Genomic DNA, 25,319 nt, shown 5'->3' with positions numbered 1-25,319 from the left:
AATGTCAATATTTATGATTTATTGTCTCTCTTTGCCCAAAACAAAGATATGTACGGATTATATACCTTAGTATACAAACAATGGCAAAACTGAGAACAAAAATTGGATGTGTTAACTGTATAGCACTTAGTAAAGGACACTTTTCAATATTGGAAATTTATTGAAATAAATTGACATTACACACTTATTTCCGGATCTGAAAACAATACACATGTCGCTTTCATGTCACCAACAATAAGCGAGTTTAAGGACATTGCTCTTGAGTTTTTTTCTATAGCATTGTTAAAAAATGAATGCCTTACATGGTCTACACGCTCAACACTAGTCTAAATAAAACAAGTATTGTGGATTGTGAATACGTCACTTCCGGTTTGTTAATGGCATCGTCGTGTTCCGGAAATAACGCTTAAACGCTAATGAATGATACATTTCCTTTGGCTGAGGTATAAAATCAATACAGTGCAGGACTTCACAGAAATGTTACATGAATTAGAATGGGACAAATTAAACAGATTAGAGAGCGAACACGGTTTCAAAGACAGCTTACTTTTAATCAACCATATTAGAAATAGGAATCGATTTTTTTTCCCTCATACGAGATCGGTAGGGTGATGTTAACTCTGAACAGGAGCATGCGCACTCAACGATAATTCGATGAGAAGATGTATGATCGAGAAATGCGATAAATGTCAAAGTAATTAACAACATATTCATAATACGGAGTTCCTGAGTTGGTCATTAAACACAAAACATGCCAAGAACATTTTCTCCCGTTTGGAATATCAAATATTTATTTCTCGAAATGGAAATCAAGCAAGGAGCATTTTAAACTACAGCAAGTTATAGAAAGACGCCGGCCTAAGAAAAAACAAGTGATGATTATTTAAAGGGAGAATATATCATATCGTGAAAGTGTTTTCTATAACAGAAAGTATTCTAGCCAGAACACGGAAGCCGAAATGAAGCAAAATTGGCAATGATATCTCTATGAGATGCTACAATAGACAAGTAAACACAATGAATATACTTCTGAATATGGTTCCTGATACAAATATTCAGATATATTTGCTATCTTACTAGGACCAGTGTGGAGAATGTAAGCTGTTAAGACTATTGTGTCCTATGGGGCGTTCATCGAATGGTGAGCTACTACTTATATTCTGTTTGAAATAGATATTGTAATAGTTTGTGATTGTTATGTTTGTACTCGCTTTCATAATGCAATAACTGTATCTAGTTATATAGAATATACAATTACGAAAAGTATTGGATGATAGGAACGCCAATACTTGTAGTAACTCGCAAGTTTTTTGGTGTTTTATCTGCCTTTTAAAAATATGATATGGGCCGACTAACATCAGAACTCCTGCCATAGTGAAAAGAGGGGGAAAGCCGACCCGCTCTCGGGTCAGCATTTCGTCGTAAGTTTTCAACTATTCAATATCGTCGTGTGGAAAGAAAACGCACACACATTTCGAAACACATACCGCACATGAACAGGTCAATCCATTTTCCTAAAAGTTTCCGAATGTTTTCAAACATTTCGCGGCCATATTTGTAATGTGAATCACGTGATTAGAAGTCTCACCGGAAACTATTAACACCATGAGGATTACTCTGTGTCATACGAGATCTCGCCAGGTTACATGAATAAGGTCAATAAAAATATGTGATTACGAAGTTTTTTTGGGAACTTTGAGTTGAAATATAAAAAGAGTGGACTGATCTGTATATGTACGGTGACAGAACCCTTCGAATTTGTAGCAGTGTTTTTTTTTTAAATGATACACGCTAATGACCTGATAATTCGAAACTAATATAGAATTACATGTAATTCATCATCGAATCTATATATTTCAATATAATACCTAAAATCCGTCTTGTTTTGACGTCACGCCTCGTGTGTACGTGATTGTCAATCATGTATATCTTTTAGACATCGCTTTTATTTTTCTCTACAGCTCTAGCATTGCATTCTGGGTTGTGACGTCACTAGAAAGGGTACGACAGAGATAGCAAATGAAATGTGCCTTCTGTTCTTCGACAGTAGTTTACCTGTCCTTGTAAACTTGTCAGGAAATACCACGTGTTCAGAATGAAAACCCCCTTAAATGCCCGCCATTACATTACGACATGTCACAACAAAGGGTCAAAGTTCAAAGCATTGTGTAGATAAAGGAGTTTGTCTTCTTCTTTTTATTGTTTCTTGTACATATAAACTTGTTTTTGTTGCAAGTAACTGTTGATTTCGGTAAATTAATTTCATGTTTAAACAATTGTATGTGCCTAAATTATATTATTACTTTGTTCAGCACTTATCTTGAGTACATATACTTCATAACTATATCATCTTTCTGTATATTAAATTAATATTCATAAAGGTTATGTTAGTTTGAACAAGGAACCAGGAAAATATTTATCAATGATTCTGAATTAAACTGTATTTGTTACCGAATGGCATACGAACCGTATGAAACAGAAATGATGCCCTGGTCAATATCGGACTGTCCGATCAGTATACAGGGTGATTCTCCGGACATGTTCCAATAAAAAATTATCATTAATTATCCCTCGGACATCCTGTGTATTATTCCGGGAAAGTGATGGATGTGTTGTCGTGTAGTACGGGTAGCTTAATCACACGACTTAATTAAAATTGCCAATAGTATGGGGTTATCATATTCTTTGTCCAGATAATTCACAACACATTTGTTATTACAGAAATAGATATGATGATGGATATTTGAAGTAATTAAAGATGGTATCTATACATGTATTCGTCTTTAATATATTATGACTTAGCAATGATGGAAAGATATATTTTTAGCGCGTTAGTTTTACTTTGATCCCATGGTTTGGGGAAATACGCTCTAAAAAGCGATCGCCCGAATGATGTTGAGCGCTGTTGTTATATTTCCCGATAGTTCTGTTTTCATACAGGGCCATGTTTTTTTTTCAAAAAACCAAAACAAGCTTGATTTGGTATGAAGAAAAACACTATCATTCAAATCAGAAACAAATCTTTATTTTCACGGTCCAAATTGCATAAATAAGACGTCTTTATGAGATAGTAATGGTTATCCGGATATATTCTTGTATACTAGTAGTTCCATAATTAGTCACGTTTTTGTAACGATCCGTTATCATTTGACAATTCTGGAGGTAGTCACAAACTACTACAAGGAGTCCCCGACTTAAAATGACAATGATCATGGCTGGTCAAGGGGCGATAAACCCAGAAAACAAACAAATAACATTGCCAAATGTGAATGTTTATAGAACTAAACAATAGTGTATAAAAATGTGATGAAATCTGGACTACATCCTCCAAGAATTCTAAACACGAGGGTATTTTTTCCCAAACTGGAGATATTAGATGAAATTGCCAACTTCAAAACATTTGAGATGTTTTTATATTGAGTATAGGTTTATTTTCATTGCATTTCTGGCCAATACATTTGACTAAACCAATTTATTTGGTTTATAAGTCCCTTTAATTTAACCATTTCTTCAAAAAAAAACTGATCTGACAAATCCCCATAATACATCTAATAATTGAAATATAATTCTTTCTTATGTATACATAATTGTGCTACTAAGTAGTTAGATAGTGATAGACAGGTATTGATGACCTATTCTGTAATCATTCGTCTCACAGCTGATTGAAACATTTTCTTAATAAAGAAACTTTCAACCCCAGGGGCCATTTGTCAAATTTAAGAATACGTATCATATGTCTGGTATTTCAGTAGGATAATTACTGCTTTTTAAAACTCTGAATTAAAACATGTAAGTAATTGACATATTCAAACGACACCTGCCAAATCAGAATTTTTACTTTTATAAACTGAAGTCATTTAAACTTTTAAATATTGTCACATCTACAAAGAATTTTAAGGTGTTTGTTCAGCGATCAATGAGTTCCTCAGCCAGATACACTTAATCAGTTACGAAAACGTACCCGTATTTCATTTTCAGTGTTTATATAAATTCACTGTATTCCTTTGATAAACGATTTTCTATTTAACAACATTATCTTCTGCGTGCCTTTATAAAAACATGTGTTTAGAATTTGTATAAGTGAAGCTTAATCCGTTTCGCATGAGTGGTCAGACACTTTTTAAATGATCACTGAAATTGTTAACCTGCCGGGTTCCCAGTACCTCATATGAAATGACACCTGATACAGGACCCCATGTAACATAACAAAAAAGAAGTTCGTCTGTTCGTCAATGTGATGCTTTCGTGAGACCAACTCTGATATCCTGTTTTCCATTGCATTGTTTGAAGTCCCTTCTGTTTCTCTTATACTCACTGATTAAAGTGTTCTCAAAGTAAGGTGGCCAGCTATAATACCCGTCTCGTATTTCCGTAGTGTTGAATTTCAATGGACTGCCTTTATAAAAAGCCCCCCCCCCCCCCCTCCCCCCCATGCTATATCCACTATATCCCCGGTGTCGGCGTCATCCGTAGCCAGTTGGGTTAATGTTTTTATAAACACCAGTAATTACATTATTAATTTCATTAGATAACAGTGATGTGTCAGTACTAATGAGGATACGGCTTAGGTAGGTAAATGAATTGTGTGTTCCTCGTGACAAGACTTTTCCATTAGTACTACATATACGGACATGCTGATCTTGACCGTGACCCTTGACCTACTTTAAAAAAATCCCATTGTCTTTTGGCCACCCTTGTTATCAAAATTAAATTATAAGTGTTGCAGGGGTTTTCAATATGTATTTGGGTTACTTTAAATATTCGTAGACACATTACTTAAATATTCGAACTCACGGTATCTAAATGCAAAGTTTTGTAACATTACATATTCATTTAATTTATATAAGCTTGTGGTCAAGGTATTATTTTTTTAAACAAAACATACAATAGTTTGTTTGTTTGTATGGGTTATCGTCCCATCATCAGCCAGGGATCATTTTTAGGCGGGGCCTCTTTGTAGTAGTTGGTGACTACCTCACTAAACAAACTTCGAAAGTCGCGTCTAATTCCATCCAGAGCAATTAGATTAAAATGTCTTGCCCATGGACACATCTAAGACAACACAAACGGGTCCGTTTCCTAGCTTCCCGACAAACACAAACGGACATGGGTAGGGAGCGTCAAATCACGCACCTCGGACCTTTACCTGAGGTTACGTGGCGGACGCTCGAACCGACTGAGCTATCGCTTTCAAGCCAAATTGTAGTAATACGTTATGCAGTATACTTTATTAGAAGATATTGTTTGAAATGTTAAGACACTTCCCACCAGTAAATGTATACGTTAGCCAAGATAAACAAACACAATAGACTTGTCCTAAGACCCCACCAAGGGTATATCACAATACATACATGCATACGAAATCACGTGATTGATATAGCCCAAGGCTGATTTTACTTACAAATTAAAGTGTGATGATCATAATGTACAATTTACACTAAAAGGTTTATACAAATTGGAATTATGTTGACCTTCCTGTTACGTCACGTCATCGGAAACCATTAAAAGCGTCTCCTCTAGAAGTATCCTCATTTATCGGACTAAACTAACCAACACCTACGTAGAGTACAGTATGATGATATTGAAGTCAATATGATTAGAAGACATGACTGTTTATGACTTATTTAATATTTTTTTGTTCTTTTTTAGTTTTGAAAACATCACATATTGTTAGTCTATATAATTAATTGTATCAGAATTTAACACAGGCATGACTTAGATATGTATGTTTTTTCTCTGTACCAGTTTATGAGGCTAGTCATATTAAGTAGCGATTTATTATGTTATTGATTAAAGAATATTGGAGAAATTAGACATGACCTTGCCTTCTTAATGCAAGCTTGTTAATCTATATCATAGCTTTTGCATCATAAAAGAAGAAAACATATTTCGCTTTGTGAGCTTTTCATGTTCTTCCGTAATAGAGGAGTGGGGTGTTTGTATAAATGTTATCGAGTCATCTTAATGTAAATAATGCATGTGTAAATGAACTGTTCCCAGTACTCAACATTAATAGACCAATTAAAACATCTCTGCGTTAATTCGTCATGTGTTAAAATCACATACATGTATGTAAATAATTGTGACGCAGAGGACTTTGATCCAAAAAACATAAATTTCTAAACTTAGAACAGGTAACCTGAGTTTTTACCTGAGAAATGATTATATATACCTGGCGGGGTGTTCATAATGTCACAAACTACCACATATCGATGTGAGAAAAAAGTATATCGCTTTGCAGATTTAAATCTTGTTTAATAATATTATTAAATATCCTTTTATATATGTTTAATTCAGATTCGTCAAGGTCAGAGTATTATCACAGGTCCATCTGATACTTTAAATTATCAATTTATATATAAATATATACGGAATCATGTTAAATTCAAGGGTAGTTTTAATATGATTTAAATTACGATGTCTACATTTATGGTGATAAAGTGAGTTGACAACCCTATTTACGGCAATACACTGGCTTACATTTAAATCAAATTGAATTATAAGGGATTTGATAAAATAATAACAAATTCACTCAAGCAAATGTTTCAAGGCTCAGTGAAAGCCTTCGAGCTATAAATGTACGTTCTTACTTTAAAAGGCTGAAATCTTTGTATATACAAATACTTAAGTCAAAGCATGTTGAACTGTTTCAGTAGTGTGTCGAAGTTGATAAAATGTGACGTATTTTCGTCATGGAGAATAAATCGTTATCCATTCCTGTTTGAAGATGATTTGGTTTATTAAGACCTTAACATGACGTGTGTATCTTAAAGTTACCTGTACACATATTCGTGTCTCCAATATTTGATAAAGACAAACTACTTACACTGTTTTAAATGTGTCAATAACGCCCTGCCAGTATTGACACAAGATGACCTTTGACCTAGGATTTTTCTTGATTGAAGATCAACAACGTATTGAGAATGCTTGCGCACGGCGCTTAATTAAGCGTTCGCCAATTGTCAATAGAGATTTCAGACATACAAGTGTTGCGATGTCTACGGTAGCATGTGTGAATTGTATGGAACGTCAATTGTGTCCCTGAAGTGATTTTTGTGTGTGATTTTGGTATAATGTTTCTGGATGCTGTATTATTGAAGACACAGCTACAATGCATTTCGTCTGATTTAAAGTGATTTCGATGGAGGCGAAGGGATTATACTCGATTTATTTTGGTGTCAAAGTGTTGGTTGACAATTGATGTTCAAAGTTTATCAGTAAACGAAACACATTTTATGTAGATTTCATCGCTGCTGCTCTCAAATTTCATTGTGATAACGTCCTGAGAAGTGTAAATTTGCTTTCTAATTAATATTCAGTTATAAATAAGAAACTAGTTCAGTTAGGAATATCATATTTATGGATTAAATTCGCAACCAAGGAACAAATTAAGTGTTTTCGACGATTTAGTACCGCGCGGAACGCTATGATAACAATCACTTTATTTCACTCTGAATTTGACAAATATAAATGACAAAGTTTACCATTAGATTTAAGAACCTCAAATAGTAGCGTCACTCTCGTACCAAAGTTTGACATGTAATTTGTCACAAATCACAAATCATCGAGATTCATTCGAAGGAAGACAATATATTTGTTTACTTGGGATTTATTTCAAAATATTTCCTATTTTGTGTGATTTTGCATTACGCAATATGGACTCTCTAAAATACCTCTTATGTTTGACGAGTGAATGACAACACACATGGCGGAACCACACCGAGTATTCCACGTCAAATATCTTGACCTTGTGAACATTGGTTTCAAGTGAGGAGCTTACTCGGCAATCAATTCTCTCATTCCGGTCTGAGAGCTAATTGATCCCATGTTCGGTAGTAAATAAGTGCAATAACGTCATATGTAATCTTCAAAGAAGATATAACTTTTAAACGTCTTACTTTTGAAGCCTCAGACATCCTTTGGATATTTAACGTGTAAGCCGTGGAATATGTGTTATATTGATCGAGGTTACGTATGGTGGTAAAGCGTACTGAGACTCGGAGATATGACACCATATCTCTACTACAAGGGATATTAATTTCAAACGGGCTATGTTTGAAAACCGATATATCCTTATAGATTAAAAAACAATCAGCGAAATTGTTTTATTGGTTTTGCAAATATCATCTTTACATGACTACAACTTTCGCAGACATGATATGACGACTCGGAATTAGAATGGATATGTAGAACCATACAGTTGTGCAATGTTTTAAACCCACCATGAATCTTCTTTCAGTTGAAGAAAACAATCCATTGCGGGTCCCGCGCCATGGCAGGTCTATGGGCGATGTCTTTGACATCCATAGACGATCATCTATAACCGGAAGTGGAAAAGGTGCAAATTTACAGAGAAGGAATTCTCAAAAATTTAGCACGATAGTGAAATTCGCCCAGCTCGGAACAAAACACAGACTTATCAGATCAACTGGTGATGACGCAAGTCATGACGTCATGATGCCAACTGAACGATATCGACGAGGGACTGTCCATGGCACGTCCATGGCCCTCACGAACGGAAGTAGGGTGACAGGCAAGCGCAGAAGTGATCCTAGTGCAACTTCTACTTCCGGTTTGCAGGATCCTAAACTTTACCTCCTCATGCATATGGCTGCATTGGAAAGAAAGAAATCTACAGCGAAGAAATCGGTGAGTTTGAATAGAAATGATAATGTTAGAGGGATAACGACTAATTCATTTCAATGTCAAATTTTAGGCACGGCATATATTTGATATTTCGGTAAATGTCCCGAAAAATGTAAAAAAAAAAAAAACAAACAAACCCAACTGTATATAACATTCATATTTCAAGCGTTTGAAAGATTCAGAAAATGAAAATACATAGCGTCTTCCATTTTTGTTGCAGAAAACAGCTCACAAATTCCGCATGTGGGCATACATTTGTACAGTACTTCACAGAAAACATAAACGACTGATAAAACTATGGTAAGTAATGCATCGTTAAATTGATATATTTAGTTTCAAACATATGAGATATGTGATTTTTGGTCCAAATGACTATTTGTGTAGGGTTTAAATGTCATGTTTGAAACTATATTTATTTCAATGAAGAGGCAAACGTGACATCAACATAACATTTGTGATTGAATGGAAATAACTGAAATCCGAGTGCTTAGGCATTCCACTGTGAAGTCGCATCGAATTCCTATAGCAGTCATACTTATGTGAATGCAATAACACATTGTTTGTTTATCACTGTTATTTTGCCATGGTTGAAACATGGTATACTGCAATATGGACTTGGAAGACAGCGTATTTGTTTTACATTAAACAAAAAGCTTTCTGCAAAAGGATTTATCCAATTTGCATTCGAGAGGCAATCACAGTAACTTATTACAAATTCAAATGTTAGCAAATTTTAACACCAGAACGCTCCATACATTGTGCCATTACTTTCATACATTTGCCCAGTCGAACCTCGTTATCTCGATGAATACAGAAACTGATTATATGTTTTCTAGTTAAGAGTTTGAGATACTGAAGTTTGGCTGTCAAATTATGAGTTCTTTTATCAGAAAGTAGTTCACTGTTTGAACTAATGTCACCGGATGTTGGTAAATTTTGGTGTATACATATCAAAAACAAAAAAATGGTTTTATAAATAGTTAAAATCGCCTATGCACGTTAATTATTTGACCTGAAAGACTGACTCACAAAATACATATAGAGACAAGTTTTATAGTTATTATTTTGTAATTTGCATAGTGCCCGGTTAAGAATATACACACGTAATTAACATTTCTTTGAAATTCATTATTATATTTTTCTTTTGAAATCCAAAAGGATAAACTGCTCATTTGAAATATCATAAAAAAGAAATTGGTCTTTCGTACCTCCCCTTCCAGGTTTTGACATCTCTGTCTACTTATTTAAAGCTTTTTGATCGCCTCTTATGATCACGATTTTGTATCACTGACGAGTCCTAGAAGGACGAAACAGCTAAGTGATACAGTTTAATTCATGGTTTGTCAAACACCCAGTTTGCTTTGAGAGATGTTTATATCGTTTGTATCATCCATTGGTATACATTGTATAATTAGTTGGTAGGATACATAGTATATTTAGTTGGTAGGATACGTTTTATATGTAGTTGGTAGGATACATAGTATATTTAGTTGGTAGGATACATAGTATATTTAGTTGGTAGGATGTATTGTATATTTAGTTGGTAGGATGTATTGTATATTTAGTTGGTAGGATACATAGCATATTTAGTTGGTAGGATACATTGTATGTTTAGTTGGTAGGATACGTTGTATATTTAGTTGGTAGGATACGTTGTATATGTAGTTGGTAGGATACATAGTATATTTAGTTGGTAGGATACATAGTATATTTAGTTGGTAGGATACATAGTATATTTAGTTGGTAGGATACATAGTATATTTAGTTGGAAGGATACGTTGTATATTTAGTTGGTAGGATACAAAGTGTATTTAGTTGGTAGGATACATAGTATATTTAGTTGGTAGGATACATAGTATATTTAGTTGGTAGGATACATAGTATATTTAGTTGGTAGGATATATTGTATATTTAGTTGGTAGGATATATTGTATATTTAGTTGGTAGGATGTATTGTATATTTAGTTGGTAGGATACGTTGTATATTTAGTTGGAAGGATATATTGTATATTTAGTTGGTAGGATACGTTGTATATTTAGTTGGAAGGATATATTGTATATTTATTTGGTAGGATACGTTGTATATTTAGTTGGTAGGATACGTTGTATATTTAGTTGGAAGGATATATTGTATATTTAGTTGGTAGGATACGTTGTATATTTAGTTGGTAGGATGTATTGTATATTTAGTTGGTAGGATACGTTGTATATTTAGTTGGTAGGATACGTTGTATATTTAGTTGGTAGGATATATTGTATATTTAGTTGGTAGGATACGTTGTATATTTAGTTGGTAGGATACATAGTATATTTAGTTGGTAGGATACGTTGTATATTTAGTTGGTAGGATACAAAGTGTATTTAGTTGGTAGGATACATAGTATATTTAGTTGGTAGGATACATAGTATATTTAGTTGGTAGGATACATAGTATATTTAGTTGGTAGGATATATTGTATATTTAGTTGGTAGGATATATTGTATATTTAGTTGGTAGGATACGTTGTATATTTAGTTGGTAGGATACGTTGTATATTTAGTTGGTAGGATATATTGTATATTTAGTTGGTAGGATACGTTGTATATTTAGTTGGTAGGATATATTGTATATTTAGTTGGTAGGATACGTTGTATATTTAGTTGGTAGGATACGTTGTATATTTAGTTGGTAGGATATATTGTATATTTAGTTGGTAGGATACGTTGTATATTTAGTTGGTAGGATATATTGTATATTTAGTTGGTAGGATGTATTGTATATTTAGTTGGTAGGATATATTGTATATTTAGTTGGTAGGATACGTTGTATATTTAGTTGGTAGGATACATGGTATATTTAGTTGGTAGGATACATTGTATATTTAGTTGGAAGGATATATTGTATATTTAGTTGGTAGGATATATTGTATATTTAGTTGGTAGGATGTATTGTATATTTAGTTGGTAGGATACGTTGTATATTTAGTTGGTAGGATACGTTGTATATTTAGTTGGAAGGATATATTGTATATTTAGTTGGTAGGATACGTTGTATATTTAGTTGGAAGGATATATTGTATATTTATTTGGTAGGATACGTTGTATATTTAGTTGGTAGGATACGTTGTATATTTAGTTGGAAGGATATATTGTATATTTAGTTGGTAGGATACGTTGTATATTTAGTTGGTAGGATATATTGTATATTTAGTTGGTAGGATGTATTGTATATTTAGTTGGTAGGATACATTGTATATTTAGTGGTAGGATACGTTGTCTATTTAGTTGGTAGGATACATAGTATATTTAGGTGGTAGGATACATTGTATATTTAGTTGGTAGGATACATAGTATATTTAGTTGGTAGGATACGTTGTATATTTAGTTGGTAGGATACGTAGTATATTTAGTTGGTAGGATACATTGTATATTTAGTTTGTAGGATACGTTGTATATTTAGTTGGTAGGATACGTTGTATATTTAGTTGGTAGGATACGTGTATATTTAGTTGGTAGGATACGTTGTATATTTAGTTGGTAAGGTATACTTGATATTTAGTTGGTTAGGATACGTTGTAGTATTTAGTTGGTAGGATACGTTGTATATTTAGTTGGTAGGATACATTAGTACATATTTAGTTGGTAGGATACATGGTATATTTAGTTGGTAGGATACATTGTATATTTAGTTGGTAGGATACATGGTATATTTAGTTGGTAGGATACATAGTATATTTAGTTGATAGGATACATAGTACATTTAGTTGGTAGGATACGTAAGTTTATTGGTAAGGATACTATTAGTATAGTTAGTTGGTAGATACGTTGTATATTAGTTGGTAGGATACGTTGTATATTTAGTTGGTAGGATACATTGTATATTTAGTTGTAGGATACGTTGTATATTTAGTTGTAGGATATTTGTATATTTAGTTGGTAGGATACATGGTATATTTAGTTGGGTAGGATACATGGTATATTTAGTTGGTAGGATACATGGATATATTTAGTTGGTAGGATACAGTTGTATATTTAGTTGGTAGGATACGTTGTATATTTAGTTGGTAGGATACGTTGTATATTTAGTTGGTAGGATACATAGTATATTTAGTTGGTAGGATATGTTGTATATTTAGTTGGTAGGATACGTTGTATATTTAGTTGGTAGGATACATAGTATATTTAGTTGGTAGGATACGTTGTATATTTAGTTGGTAGGATATTTATATTTAGTTGGTAGGATACATGGTATATTTAGTTGGTAGGATACGTTGTATATTTAGTTGGTAGGATACATTGTATATTTAGTTGGTAGGATACATAGTATATTTAGTTGGTAGGATACGTTGTATATTTAGTTGGTAGGATACGTTGTATATTTAGTTGGTAGGATACATTGTATATTTAGTTGGTAGGATACGTTGTATATTTAGTTGGTAGGATACGTTGTATATTTAGTTGGTAGGATACGTTGTATATTTAGTTGGTAGGATACATAGTATATTTAGTTGGTAGGATACATAGTATATTTAGTTGGTAGGATACGTTGTATATTTAGTTGGTAGGATACGTTGTATATTTAGTTGGTAGGATACATTGTATATTTAGTTGGTAGGATACGTTGTATATTTAGTTGGTAGGATACGTTGTATATTTAGTTGGTAGGATACGTTGTATATTTAGTTGGTAGGATACATTGTATATTTAGTTGGTAGGATACGTTGTATATTTAGTTGGTAGGATACATAGTATATTTAGTTGGTAGGATACATGGTATATTTAGTTGGTAGGATACGTTGTATATTTAGTTGGTAGGATACATTGTATATTTAGTTGGTAGGATACGTTGTATATTTAGTTGGTAGGATACGTTGTATATTTAGTTGGTAGGATACATAGTATATTTAGTTGGTAGGATACATTGTATATTTAGTTGGTAGGATACGTTGTATATTTAGTTGGTAGGATACATGGTATATTTAGTTGGTAGGATACGTTGTATATTTAGTTGGTAGGATACGTTGTATATTTAGTTGGTAGGATATATTGTATATTTAGTTGGTAGGATACGTTGTATATTTAGTTGGTAGGATACGTTGTATATTTAGTTGGTAGGATACATGGTATATTTAGTTGGTAGGATACATAGTATATTTAGTTGGTAGGATACATGGTATATTTAGTTGGTAGGATACGTTGTAAATTTAGTTGGTAGGATACATAGTATATTTAGTTGGTAGGATACGTTGTATATTTAGTTGGTAGGATACGTTGTATATTTAGTTGGTAGGATACGTTGTATATTTAGTTGGTAGGATACGTTGTATATTTAATTGGTAGGATACGTTGTATATTTAGTTGGTAGGATACATAGTATATTTAGTTGGTAGGATACGTTGTATGTTTAGTTGGTAGGATACGTTGTATATTTAGTTGGTAGGATACGTTGTATATTTAGTTGGTAGGATACGTTGTATATTTAGTTGGTAGGATACGTTGTATATTTAGTTGGTAGGATACGTTGTATATTTAATTGGTAGGATATATTGTATATTTAGTTGGTAGGATACGTTGTATATTTAGTTGGTAGGATACGTTGTATATTTAGTTGGTAGGATACGTTGTATATTTAGTTGGTAGGATACATAGTATATTTAGTTGGTAGGATACGTTGTATATTTAGTTGGTAGGATACGTTGTATATTTAGTTGGTAGGATATATTGTATATTTAGTTGGTAGGATACGTTGTATATTTAGTTGGTAGGATACGTTGTATATTTAGTTGGTAGGATACGTTGTATATTTAGTTGGTAGGATATATTGTATATTTAGTTGGTAGGATACGTTGTATATTTAATTGGTAGGATATATTGTATATTTAGTTGGTAGGATACGTTGTACATTTAGTTGGTAGGATACGTTGTATATTTAGTTGGTAGGATACATGGTATATTTAGTTGGTAGGATACGTTGTATATTTAGTTGGTAGGATACGTTGTATCTTTAGTTGGTAGGATACGTTGTATATTTAGTTGGTAGGATACGTTGTATATTTAGTCAGTAGGATATATTGTATATTTAGTTGGTAGGATACGTTGTATATTTAGTCAGTAGGATATATTGTATATTTAGTTGGTAGGATACGTTGTATATTTAGTTTGTAGGATACGTTGTATATTTAGTTTGTAGAATACGTTGTATATTTAGTTGGTAGGATATATAGTATATTTAGTTGGTAGGATACGTTGTATATTTAGTTGGTAGGATACATAGTATATTTAGTTGGTAGGATACGTTGTATATTTAGTTGGAAGGATATATTGTATATTTAGTTGGTAGGATACGTTGTATATTTAGTTGGTAGGATATATTGTATATTTAGTTGGTAGGATGTATTGTATATTTAGTTGGTAGGATATATTGTATATTTAGTTGGTAGGATGTATTGTATATTTAGTTGGTAGGATATGTTGTATATTTAGTTGGTAGGATACGTTGTATATTTAGTTGGTAGGATACGTTGTATATTTAGTTGGTAGGATACGTTGTATATTTAGTTGGTAGGATACGTTGTATATTTAGTTGGTAGGATACGTTGTATATTTAGTTGGTAGGATACGTTGTATATTTAGTTGGGAGCATACATGGTATATTTAGTTGGTAGGATACGTTGTATATTTAGTTGGGAGCATACATGGTATATTTAGTTTGTAGGATACATAGTATATTTAGTTGGTAGGATACATGGTATATTTAGTTGGTAGGATACGTTGTATATTTAGTTGGTAGGATACGTTGTATATTTAGTTGGTAGGATACATGGTATATTTAGTTGGTAGGATACATGGTATATTTAGTTGGTAGGATACGTTGTATATTTAGTTGGTAGGATACGTTGTATATTTAGTTGGTAGGATACGTTGTATATTTAGTTGGTAGGATATATTGTATATTTAGTTGGTAGGATACGTTGTATATTTAGTTGGTAGGATACATGGTATATTTAGTTGGTAGGATACGTTGTATATTTAGTTGGTAGGATACGTTGTATATTTAGTTGGAAGGATACGTTGTATATTTAGTTGGTAGGATACGTTGTATATTTAGTTGGTAGGATACATGGTATATTTAGTTGGTAGGATAGTTGTATATTTAGTTGGTAGGATACGTTGTATATTTAGTTGGTAGGATACGTTGTATATTTAGTTGGTAGGATATATTGTATATTTAGTTGGTAGGATACGTTGTATATTTAGTTGGTAGGATACATGGTATATTTAGTTGGTAGGATACGTTGTATATTTAGTTGGTAGGATACATGGTATATTTAGTTGGTAGGATACGTTGTATATTTAGTTGGTAGGATACGTTGTATATTTAGTTGGTAGGATACGTTGTATATTTAGTTGGTAGGATACATAGTATATTTAGTTGGTAGGATACATAGTATATTTAGTTGGTAGGATACATAGCATATTTAGTTGGTAGGATACGTTGTATACTTAGTTTGTAGCATACATGGTATATTTAGTTGGTAGGATACGTTGTATATTTAGTTGGTAGGATACGTTGTATATTTAGTTGATAGGATACATAGTATATTTAGTTGGTAGGATACATAGCATATTTAGTTGGTAGGATACGTTGTATACTTAGTTTGTAGCATACATTGTATATTTAGTTGGTAGGATACGTTGTATATTTAGTTGGTAGGATACGTTGTATATTTAGTTGGTAGGATACGTTGTATATTTAGTTGGTAGGATACATAGTATATTTAGTTGGTAGGATACATAGTATATTTAGTTGGTAGGATACATAGCATATTTAGTTGGTAGGATACGTTGTATACTTAGTTTGTAGCATACATTGTATATTTAGTTGGTAGGATACGTTGTATATTTAGTTGGTAGGATACATAGCATATTTAGTTGGTAGGATACGTTGTATACTTAGTTTGTAGCATACATAGTATATTTAGTTGGTAGGATACGTTGTATATTTAGTTGGTAGGATACATAGCATATTTAGTTGGTAGGATACATAGTATATTTAGTTGGTAGGATACGTTGTATATTTAGTTGGGAGGATACATAGTATATTTAGTTGGTAGGATACGTTGTATATTTAGTTGGTAGGATACATGGTATATTTAGTTAGTAGGATGTATTGTATATTTAGTTGGTAGGATACATAGTATATTTAGTTGGTAGGATACATAGCATATTTAGTTGGTAGGATACATAGTATATTTAGTTGGTAGGATACGTTGTATATTTAGTTGGTAGGATACATTATTATATTTAGTTGGTAGGATACATTGTATATTTAGTTGGTAGGATACATTATTATATTTAGTTGGTAGGATACATTGTATATTTAGTTGGTAGGATACATTATTATATTTAGTTGGTAGGATACATTGTATATTTAGTTGGTAGGACGTTGTATATTTAGTTGGTAGGATACATAGTATATTCAGTTGGTAGGATACATTGTATATATAATAGGTAGGATACATTGTATATATAATAGGTAGAATACATTGTATATATAGTAGGTAGGATACATTGTATATATAATAGGTAGGATACATTGTATATATAATAGATAGGATACATTGTATATATAATAGGTAGGATACATTGTATATGTAATAGGTAGGATACATAGTATATTTAGTTGGTAGGATACATTGTATATATAATAGGTAGGATACATTGTGTATTTAGTTGAAAGCGCTGTGCGCCACCTTATAGATGAACGGTATCTACAGTTTCCCCATGAGCACTACAGTTAAAACCGTAATGTAAATCGAGCACACAGATTTTAGATAACTATTATTATACTCAGTTTAAATGAAAGGTGAGGGATAGAATTTCATTCTTTGGAAACACCCAACAAAAATAAAAAAGGAAAGCATATTTTTCATTTAGAATTCGTCTTTGTCGGTGATTAATATACAAATTACTATATTAAATGTTAATTTACTTTTCTACACGAGTGTCCAGTAATTGTCCAAGCAAACAAATTGATTACATAAATAAATATTTAGATTGTTGATTGTTGACTTTTACCAAACACGCGTATCACCGCTTGTTTACATGTAGCCTATACTTTGATCGAGTCACTCAACAAAATTACATAAGCACAATAACCTATCGATTTGGCTAGAATGTATTTAAAAGGCAGTAAGTTTGGTGTAGTATAAAGGATTGGCCGTCAATGGGTCCAGTACACTAGTGGTTCTACAATGTTTGTGTTCGACCTTCGTATAAAGTGTATAGGTACTACTGCAAACGTGGTTATTTTTGCGGGGGTTTATTTTCGCTATTTCGATATGTAAACTATACGCGTTGGGGTAATTTTCGCGATCGATCCACATGCGTTTGTTGTTCGAGATTACGCAAATTGATATCAAATAATACGCGTGGGGGGAACTTTCGCGATCAAAAGGACTCCGTGTAATTAGCGTAATTTCCCCCCTCGCGTAAATTTCCACGTTAACAGTATGTGTTGTTATTTGGTCGCAACACTTCAAGTCTTGTAATCTCATGAAAATAAATATATCAGGGCTAAAACAATGCTTTATTTTGTACACGTATGTCATCTTTACACACGTGCTTTCTACAGCTGTTCTATAAACACAATTACATATGTATATGTTAAATCAATTTTTGGTCGTACATGTATGTATGTAATAAAAGTGCATTTATAATCTATCTGCATAATAAATGTCATCTTTTGTATGCATATAATCACTTGTTTGATAGCAAATGTATGTTTTGTTTTCTTAAAAATCCAATGAAGTTATGTTGTATAATACCGAAAGCTATCAATAAAATATGGAGAGAGAGAGAGAGAGAGAGAGAGAGAGAGAGAGAGAGAGAGAGAGAGGAATCAATTTTTGATATCTGTATGGCAAACATATACGCAGACGTAATTCAATGTCTCAGTTTCACATACCTACACTCTGAATATTAACCGCCAAAACATGAGAACATAAACTTGCCAAAAGAAAAGAACATAACCAAACCTAAATCAATCGGAAATAAATTTATTAAGACGAACAATATGTATGGCAATATATCTCGACAAATTCATCGAAGAGGTAATTGTTTTAAAAGGTACAACACACAGATTAAAGAAATTGGCTATTGACTAGAGTCTCTAGCTTTGAATAAATTCATATTCAAAGAGCTGCAGTATATTAGCTGTACAATTCTTATATGGTTTTTACAGAAATGAGGACATCGCGTAGCACAACTAATTGGAATAAATTTACTTTTGTCTAGAAACTCTAGTTTTAAATAAATTCATATTTGGTGCAGTGTATATTTTGCACACTTTTCATATATTAATTACAGGAATGAGGACACCGCGTACCACACCCAGATGGAAGAGATTGACCACTGCCTGGAGGCGGCTGAACACACAGGAGTTATCAGTAACAAGCGGCTCAATACTGACTACTTCAAGGCAGACAAACAGGTAGGAACACAATGTTTTATTGTTTTTATTCAGCACCTTTTATCAAAATTATCAATAACAGGGCGGTTTATAATTTTGGTCTTGTGGATAAATTTCCAACAAGGGGGAGATAAGCTAGTTTTATAATTCAGCTGGGTTATTCTTAACAAACTATTTAGTGCTGGTAACAAGTCTATCTCTTTTCAAACAATCTGGATCTTAGGAAAGACTACCATTGCCTAAATAAGTTTTTTTTTATTTAGTAAAATATTGCACGGCAGACATGAACTTTCAGCGGTTAATTGTGGAATGGGAATGGTTTGCTGAAACAGAGCGTTTTTAACTTATTCTAACGGTTAAGATCCTTTAATGTTTGTTGGTAAAGATTGTACTCGGATGTAAGCAGAATGATATTTTAAGAAGAGATATATTAGATTCTACTTATAACATAAGCAAGGTTATATGTTATTTACAGGAGGAGGGAGTTAAGATCTAAAATCGTAATGTGGTAGTAAAACTAAATAGGGAGACACAACAAAAGAAAAAAAATGGAATGACAGATAGGTGGACAGATAGGAAAGAAAGGAAAAATATTCAAAATCTTTCAATTTATGCATCATACAAACTGGTCTCCTTAATGTTTCTTAATTTCAAATGATATCAAGTAATTCGATCTACCAATAAAACGCCTCCCTCTCCTACGAAACACATTTATTGCTTTCTCCAATATATATAAAGCAGAGAACCCATTAGCCGTCTCTCACGATCTCATCAAACCACTTATTGTCATCATGTTTCTATCAGGGTTTTACCTGGCGTTAGTACTCATTAGTCTTCCTTTGTCGTAAACGTTTTAGAACGGTCATCTAATTATATATATATAATCTACTCCTATATTGGCTGATGACTCTTGACTAGTAGACAGTATTTTACTAAATCTTTCCATTATCGAAAGACATATACTTACCTCATATTTCATGAATTATACTGTATTGATGAACTTAGGATATGAAGTACTAATGCATCAACTCACTTCATGTATTTCAGATGCGCATGTCACAAGAAGGACGTCGGACTTTAACGAAACCATCCGGCGAGCGGACTCAAGCTGAGATCCATCATGTACATAAAACAGTTTCTGATTATATATATAGTATTAATAGACTGATTTGACAACTTTGCAAATAAAACAAATCTTTTGTAAATACGTACAATGTGTGTAACACCAAATATATATATATATATATACTGTATTTGTATAGCATTGGATATCCTTCGTTAGCTAAAAAAATCGTCTACAGAAGTAAAACTTGTATGTCTACTCCCTTGCCAACAATCACAGGGTATACAAGTATATACAAAGGAGACTTATCAAACGCAATTATTAATCAGTGGTTTGGCCGTTTAGAAGCTTTAAGCGTTGTTTTTAACATTTTTGAAATGTTATAAAATAAGACTTAACCAAAACAGCTGTTAATATAGCGATATGGCCATTGGATATGTTTAAGTCGTTATGACGGTGTCAAATCACTCCAAAACACAAGTTAACAAGACATATATCCACCTTTCCAATATTGTCAGCCATTATTCTTAACATAGTAAAAGGTCGTTCATCTCTCATCTGATTGGCACTCCGAGGGAGTTTGATCGTGGAGGTGTCAAAATGACAAAAACTTATACATATATATATGATTACTGAACCAGTTGGTGTATATTCACAGTAATTAAGTGGACTAAGACAATTTATACATTATAATCAACTACCCGTTTTTTTTTTAAATATCTCTCCCTATATTTTTATACATGATTTCCACGGCTGACCTCACTTTTAGCGAGACTATTCATGTTAAGTTTCATTCCTGTAAAAAACATTTCATTACTTATATAATATAATTAAAGATCGGTGATAAAAGAACCCTGGTGGAATTCCTTAATCACTGTTAATTGATTTAATTAGCACAGGTAATGTTTCAGCAAGAATTCTGGCTCACAGTATTAGTGTACACTTTAAGGGTTTTCAGTATGTGTTTACATGTTCTGTAATAAAATGTAAAAGTACTAGTATAAGATCTCTTGATTACAACTAGTATATACTTTCGTAAATATCTTCATTTTTAATTCAGAATCATCAAAGAACGTCTCAATAAACAATCAAATTATTTTGCTGATATTTCAGTCGACTTTAGCACTCCGGAATGTAAAGATAATAGGAGATTATTCGTTAAAGATACAACAAGCGTTTGCTAAAGTGGGATTTTTTGAAAGGTAAGTTATCTAAACAAAAATTAATGTCACATAATTTGCTTTGAACAGTTGAGCAACCTCTTCCTACCACACTGCTACTCATCTCATCAAACAGAGAGAAAAATATGTTTTCTGTTGTTTGGTTTTCGTACTAAAAACTACAAAGGTGCATAAGAAAAACCAGATGCGTGCTCACACAGACGTACACATTCGTCTACACATTCACACACGCGCATACATATACAGCTATTTACCTGCATGTTCTAGTTCTCATGCAAAAGAAAAACGTGAAAAAATAACTGAAAAAAAATCAACAAACAAAATTCAAATAAAATAAATTTAGGATCGTTGCAAGCATTAGTTACGCTTTGTTGTAAGTTTGATTCTTTTACCAAATGGAATAAAATGATTTTTTCTTTTATGTGATGAAAATATAATTATATTCTAAAGTTTATTGAGTTCTACTTTTTCATTCTGTGCAGTTATGAAGCCAAACGTTTTATTGTGAAGGAAGGAGGAAAGCCTGAGAATTATTACGTCATCATATATGGTCAAAGTAAGTTAGCATTACCATTATTCGTAGAAATGTGGCAGGTCTCCCCGGCTGTGTCGTTTAATTTACTAGCAATATTGTGACATAATCCATGATATTTTGTTTTTCCTAATGCAAATGTTAATATCAATGCTACGGAATGTATTTTGAAAGGCACACATGTATGTGTAACTCTCACATAAAATCCATATGGTTTAAAGCCTTTCCATGTTTTTGTTTATAGATGGGTTTGCGTGCCAATTCATTGTGGTTTATCACGTTTAACCTATCTTTCATTTTTCTCTTACATACGTTGTTTGTAAGTTGTGGTCTTGCTCACTCCTTTTCTGCCTTCGCGGCAGCAACAAGTTCGTCTGAATGACTTCAGGCTTTTGATGCATAGGTTTCATCACCAGTTTGTCATTCTTCAAAAACCAACGAGTTTGCGCTTAAGTGTATGACATATTTTCCACGGGCCATTTACATATAGAGTGGAGCACCACATAAGAACTTCACCGTTATCAGCGTGTAGTTTCCCGTTTGAATTGCAACTAAGACGAACTACGTATTGATTCTCACATTATTTTATCATCAGGGTATACATTCTTTATCATTCAATATTTATTTTGTAATTGTTTTTATATGTTACGAAAACAAAGAGAGGCTTTAACTACAAGGAAAGAATAAGAATAGGTGTTATCAAAAAGAGTAAAGACATCAACTGATCAAACGATTGTCATTGATCAATTGATAGATTAATCGATTAGCTGATTGCTAGAGTCAGAATACAAATTTGAAACATAGTGTCTACAAGATATCATCAACGATGGGAACAAAGCTTGCCTAAAACCAAAAAGGGAGACAACATCTGGGAAAAAGGGTGAATCAAATAAAGGGTAAGACAACAGTGGAAAAATTGAGAAAACAAAAGACAACATTAGGAACAAAGATTAAACGACAACAGAGGGAAAGTCGGCGTACGACATCAACAGAAAAAACACTTAGGTTTGAATTCTCACACAAAAAATCGAGGCGAAACCTTGTTGACAGGGAAATAGTACATGTGTGTTAACACATTTTTTGTACATATATTTAGTGTAATACACATATTGATTACTAGTAAATTATTTTATTTAAATTCCATGTTCTCCATTTCCACAGTCCTGATCGTCAAGCTCGACGAACACAAATCTACGGCGAAAACTCTGGTAAAGTTAAAAAGAGGAGATGACTTCGGGGTGAGTAGGCTTTAAGCTATAATGATGTGCGAGATCAAATGATGAAATTCAGGAAAACATACTTCAAACTGTGTTATTTCATTACAAATGCTATTAGTTCATGCATATTTGAGTAAGGCTGAATTATTCACATATAGAGTACTGTTTCTAATCTACGGAGAAAACTGAAAAATCAAAATAGTGTATTGAAGAGGTATTGGATTGTGTGATTGTGTATTTTCCATTCGACTGTATAATGAGATTTTCCGGTATGTTTGTGGTTCAATGTATCGTGAACATATTGTCGACGAAGGCACGGTGGAGACTAGTGCCTTCCTTTTTTAAATTCTTTGTTCAAACCTTTTCATCACATTAATGCATTCATTACAATTTACAATTATCACGGGAAAAATAGGCTAGATCGAACCGAACACAAATCAGCATTGTCAACTTCATTAATTGTATACGTGTGTTTATTTTTCATCGAGAGTGCTCTCAAAACTATCGTTTCATTATGCATATATACATATATCATTTTTTTTAATATATAATAAAGAAACACATATAGTACAAATGTCTGTATCAAAACACCTTTGAAATTATAATAATAGCAACAAAAAAAAAAAAAAAAAAATTACTTAGTAAGTAAGCTGACAAAACTTTGTAAAGGTATGTGTGAATCCAGACATATATGTCCTGATGTCCAAAGTATGTTCAGCTTTATTTGAAAAAAACATAAGTGAACCACTTTTAAACCACTTTTAAACATTAATTCCGTAATACATATAACTGTTTCCTCATTTTAGGACATGTCGATGATGCAAGGAACAGAAACATGGAAAAACTAAGCAGGCATTTTGAAAATAAAGTGCAAAAAAGTGCAATTCTTAATCAGTTTTATTTCGATACAATCTCCACTGTTGATATGATATTTGATTTGAAATAAAGATATGTTTGAATATATATATATATATGTATGTATGTATTATAGGAGCTAGGAATATATCACGGCAAGCCTCGTCAAGGGTCAATCATCACAGAAACCTACACAGAGCTACTCCGAGTCTCCGATGAGGTAACTGCCTCATTTCTTACTTGATGACCGTGTTATTTTCTTACTATCCAACTAGATGTCTAGATGTCTCGTTGTGGACTACAACGAAAGCGACAATAATTCTGACGTTTCCGTTAGTGTTTGATGACGTCGTCCATTATTATTGTTGTCGATACATGTAGAGCATAAGATCAGTATTGAAGATGTGTCATTTTTGTCTGTAAAGCAATTTTAATTTTGGTGTTATTGAGAATTGGCGATCATTTCGTCATTTACTTATCTTTCAATGTACACACCCTACGGGTTAATCACCATTGTACTTTATACTATTGTATAATGAGATTTTGGCTCATTCAATTTTTGTGTTTCTTTTTGTGTTTCTTTTTTTAATGTGTTTTGAGTCTATTTTTTATCATACGTAAATATTTCTTATTTTTTTCCCGAAGGACTTTAAAACAATAGTGATGGGAGGAAACAGACTTGATCCCGAAGTGGACCCTTTCTTATTGTAAGTCTTATATAAATAACCATTTTGAATATTATGGAAAAAAAAACCTATACAGTAAATAACGGCATTCATTGGCGTTTTCTTTCAGTAGAAGGTAATCTATTACAGATATTGTCTGCACCGGTAGGTAAAGGGGAATAACTTTTACTCTTGATAATATTTCAGAAACCAGAGTTTTCTACAGGGCTGGCCGCTACACGTGCTGAAGGAAAACCCGAAACAGTTCATGACCAGCTACGTCCAGTAAGTTGTTAATGATATCATAAGGGCATTCCGAAAACAGAAAACGTCTAGGTATTTAACCATGAAAACTGTATTTGTTTTATGTGCATGTGGTTTTATATTAAAATTCAAACGCTGAAACTATTTGAAATTAAAAGTCTTGTTTTAAAGACATTTGAACTCATCCTCCAATTAAAAGTCATTTATTGATTAAGAGTGTTTCGATGATCACGAAATCACTCTCCACCCAGAGTTATCGTTCTTTATACTTACTAAATATATAGTTTAAAAGTTTATTGATATCTCTCGAATGAGGAATTTACCGATGGATTGGAAGATATGATTGACCAATCTATCGATACATAGCATGAAAACGCAAATCGAGCACGAACCAATTTCTTCAGAATTAATCTCATAAACTTAATTATTTTGAAGACGACCACATT

The 25,319-nt window shown here is 32.7% G+C and overlaps 1 protein-coding gene across 2 annotated transcripts in view; it reads left to right on the top strand.

The window, feature by feature from the left end:
- LOC117330792 overlaps positions 1–25,319 on the top strand; it is a 41,204-nt gene that overhangs the window by 9,452 nt on the left and 6,433 nt on the right. For both annotated transcript variants that reach the window (XM_033889276.1, XM_033889277.1), the window contains exons 2-11: positions 8,240–8,649; positions 8,867–8,946; positions 18,994–19,117; positions 20,144–20,218; positions 21,273–21,361; positions 21,823–21,896; positions 23,034–23,110; positions 24,081–24,164; positions 24,590–24,651; positions 24,817–24,894. In XM_033889276.1, coding sequence (XP_033745167.1) covers positions 8,240–8,649; positions 8,867–8,946; positions 18,994–19,117; positions 20,144–20,218; positions 21,273–21,361; positions 21,823–21,896; positions 23,034–23,110; positions 24,081–24,164; positions 24,590–24,651; positions 24,817–24,894 — 1,153 coding nt within the window. The remainder of the gene's footprint in view (positions 1–8,239; positions 8,650–8,866; positions 8,947–18,993; positions 19,118–20,143; positions 20,219–21,272; positions 21,362–21,822; positions 21,897–23,033; positions 23,111–24,080; positions 24,165–24,589; positions 24,652–24,816; positions 24,895–25,319) is intronic.

The sequence above is a fragment of the Pecten maximus genome, chromosome 7, assembly GCF_902652985.1.
Source record: "Pecten maximus chromosome 7, xPecMax1.1, whole genome shotgun sequence".
NCBI classification, from domain to species: domain Eukaryota; kingdom Metazoa; phylum Mollusca; class Bivalvia; order Pectinida; family Pectinidae; genus Pecten; species Pecten maximus.
Note: the sequence above shows the minus strand (reverse complement) of the source record. Positions and strands in the feature narration are given on the sequence as shown.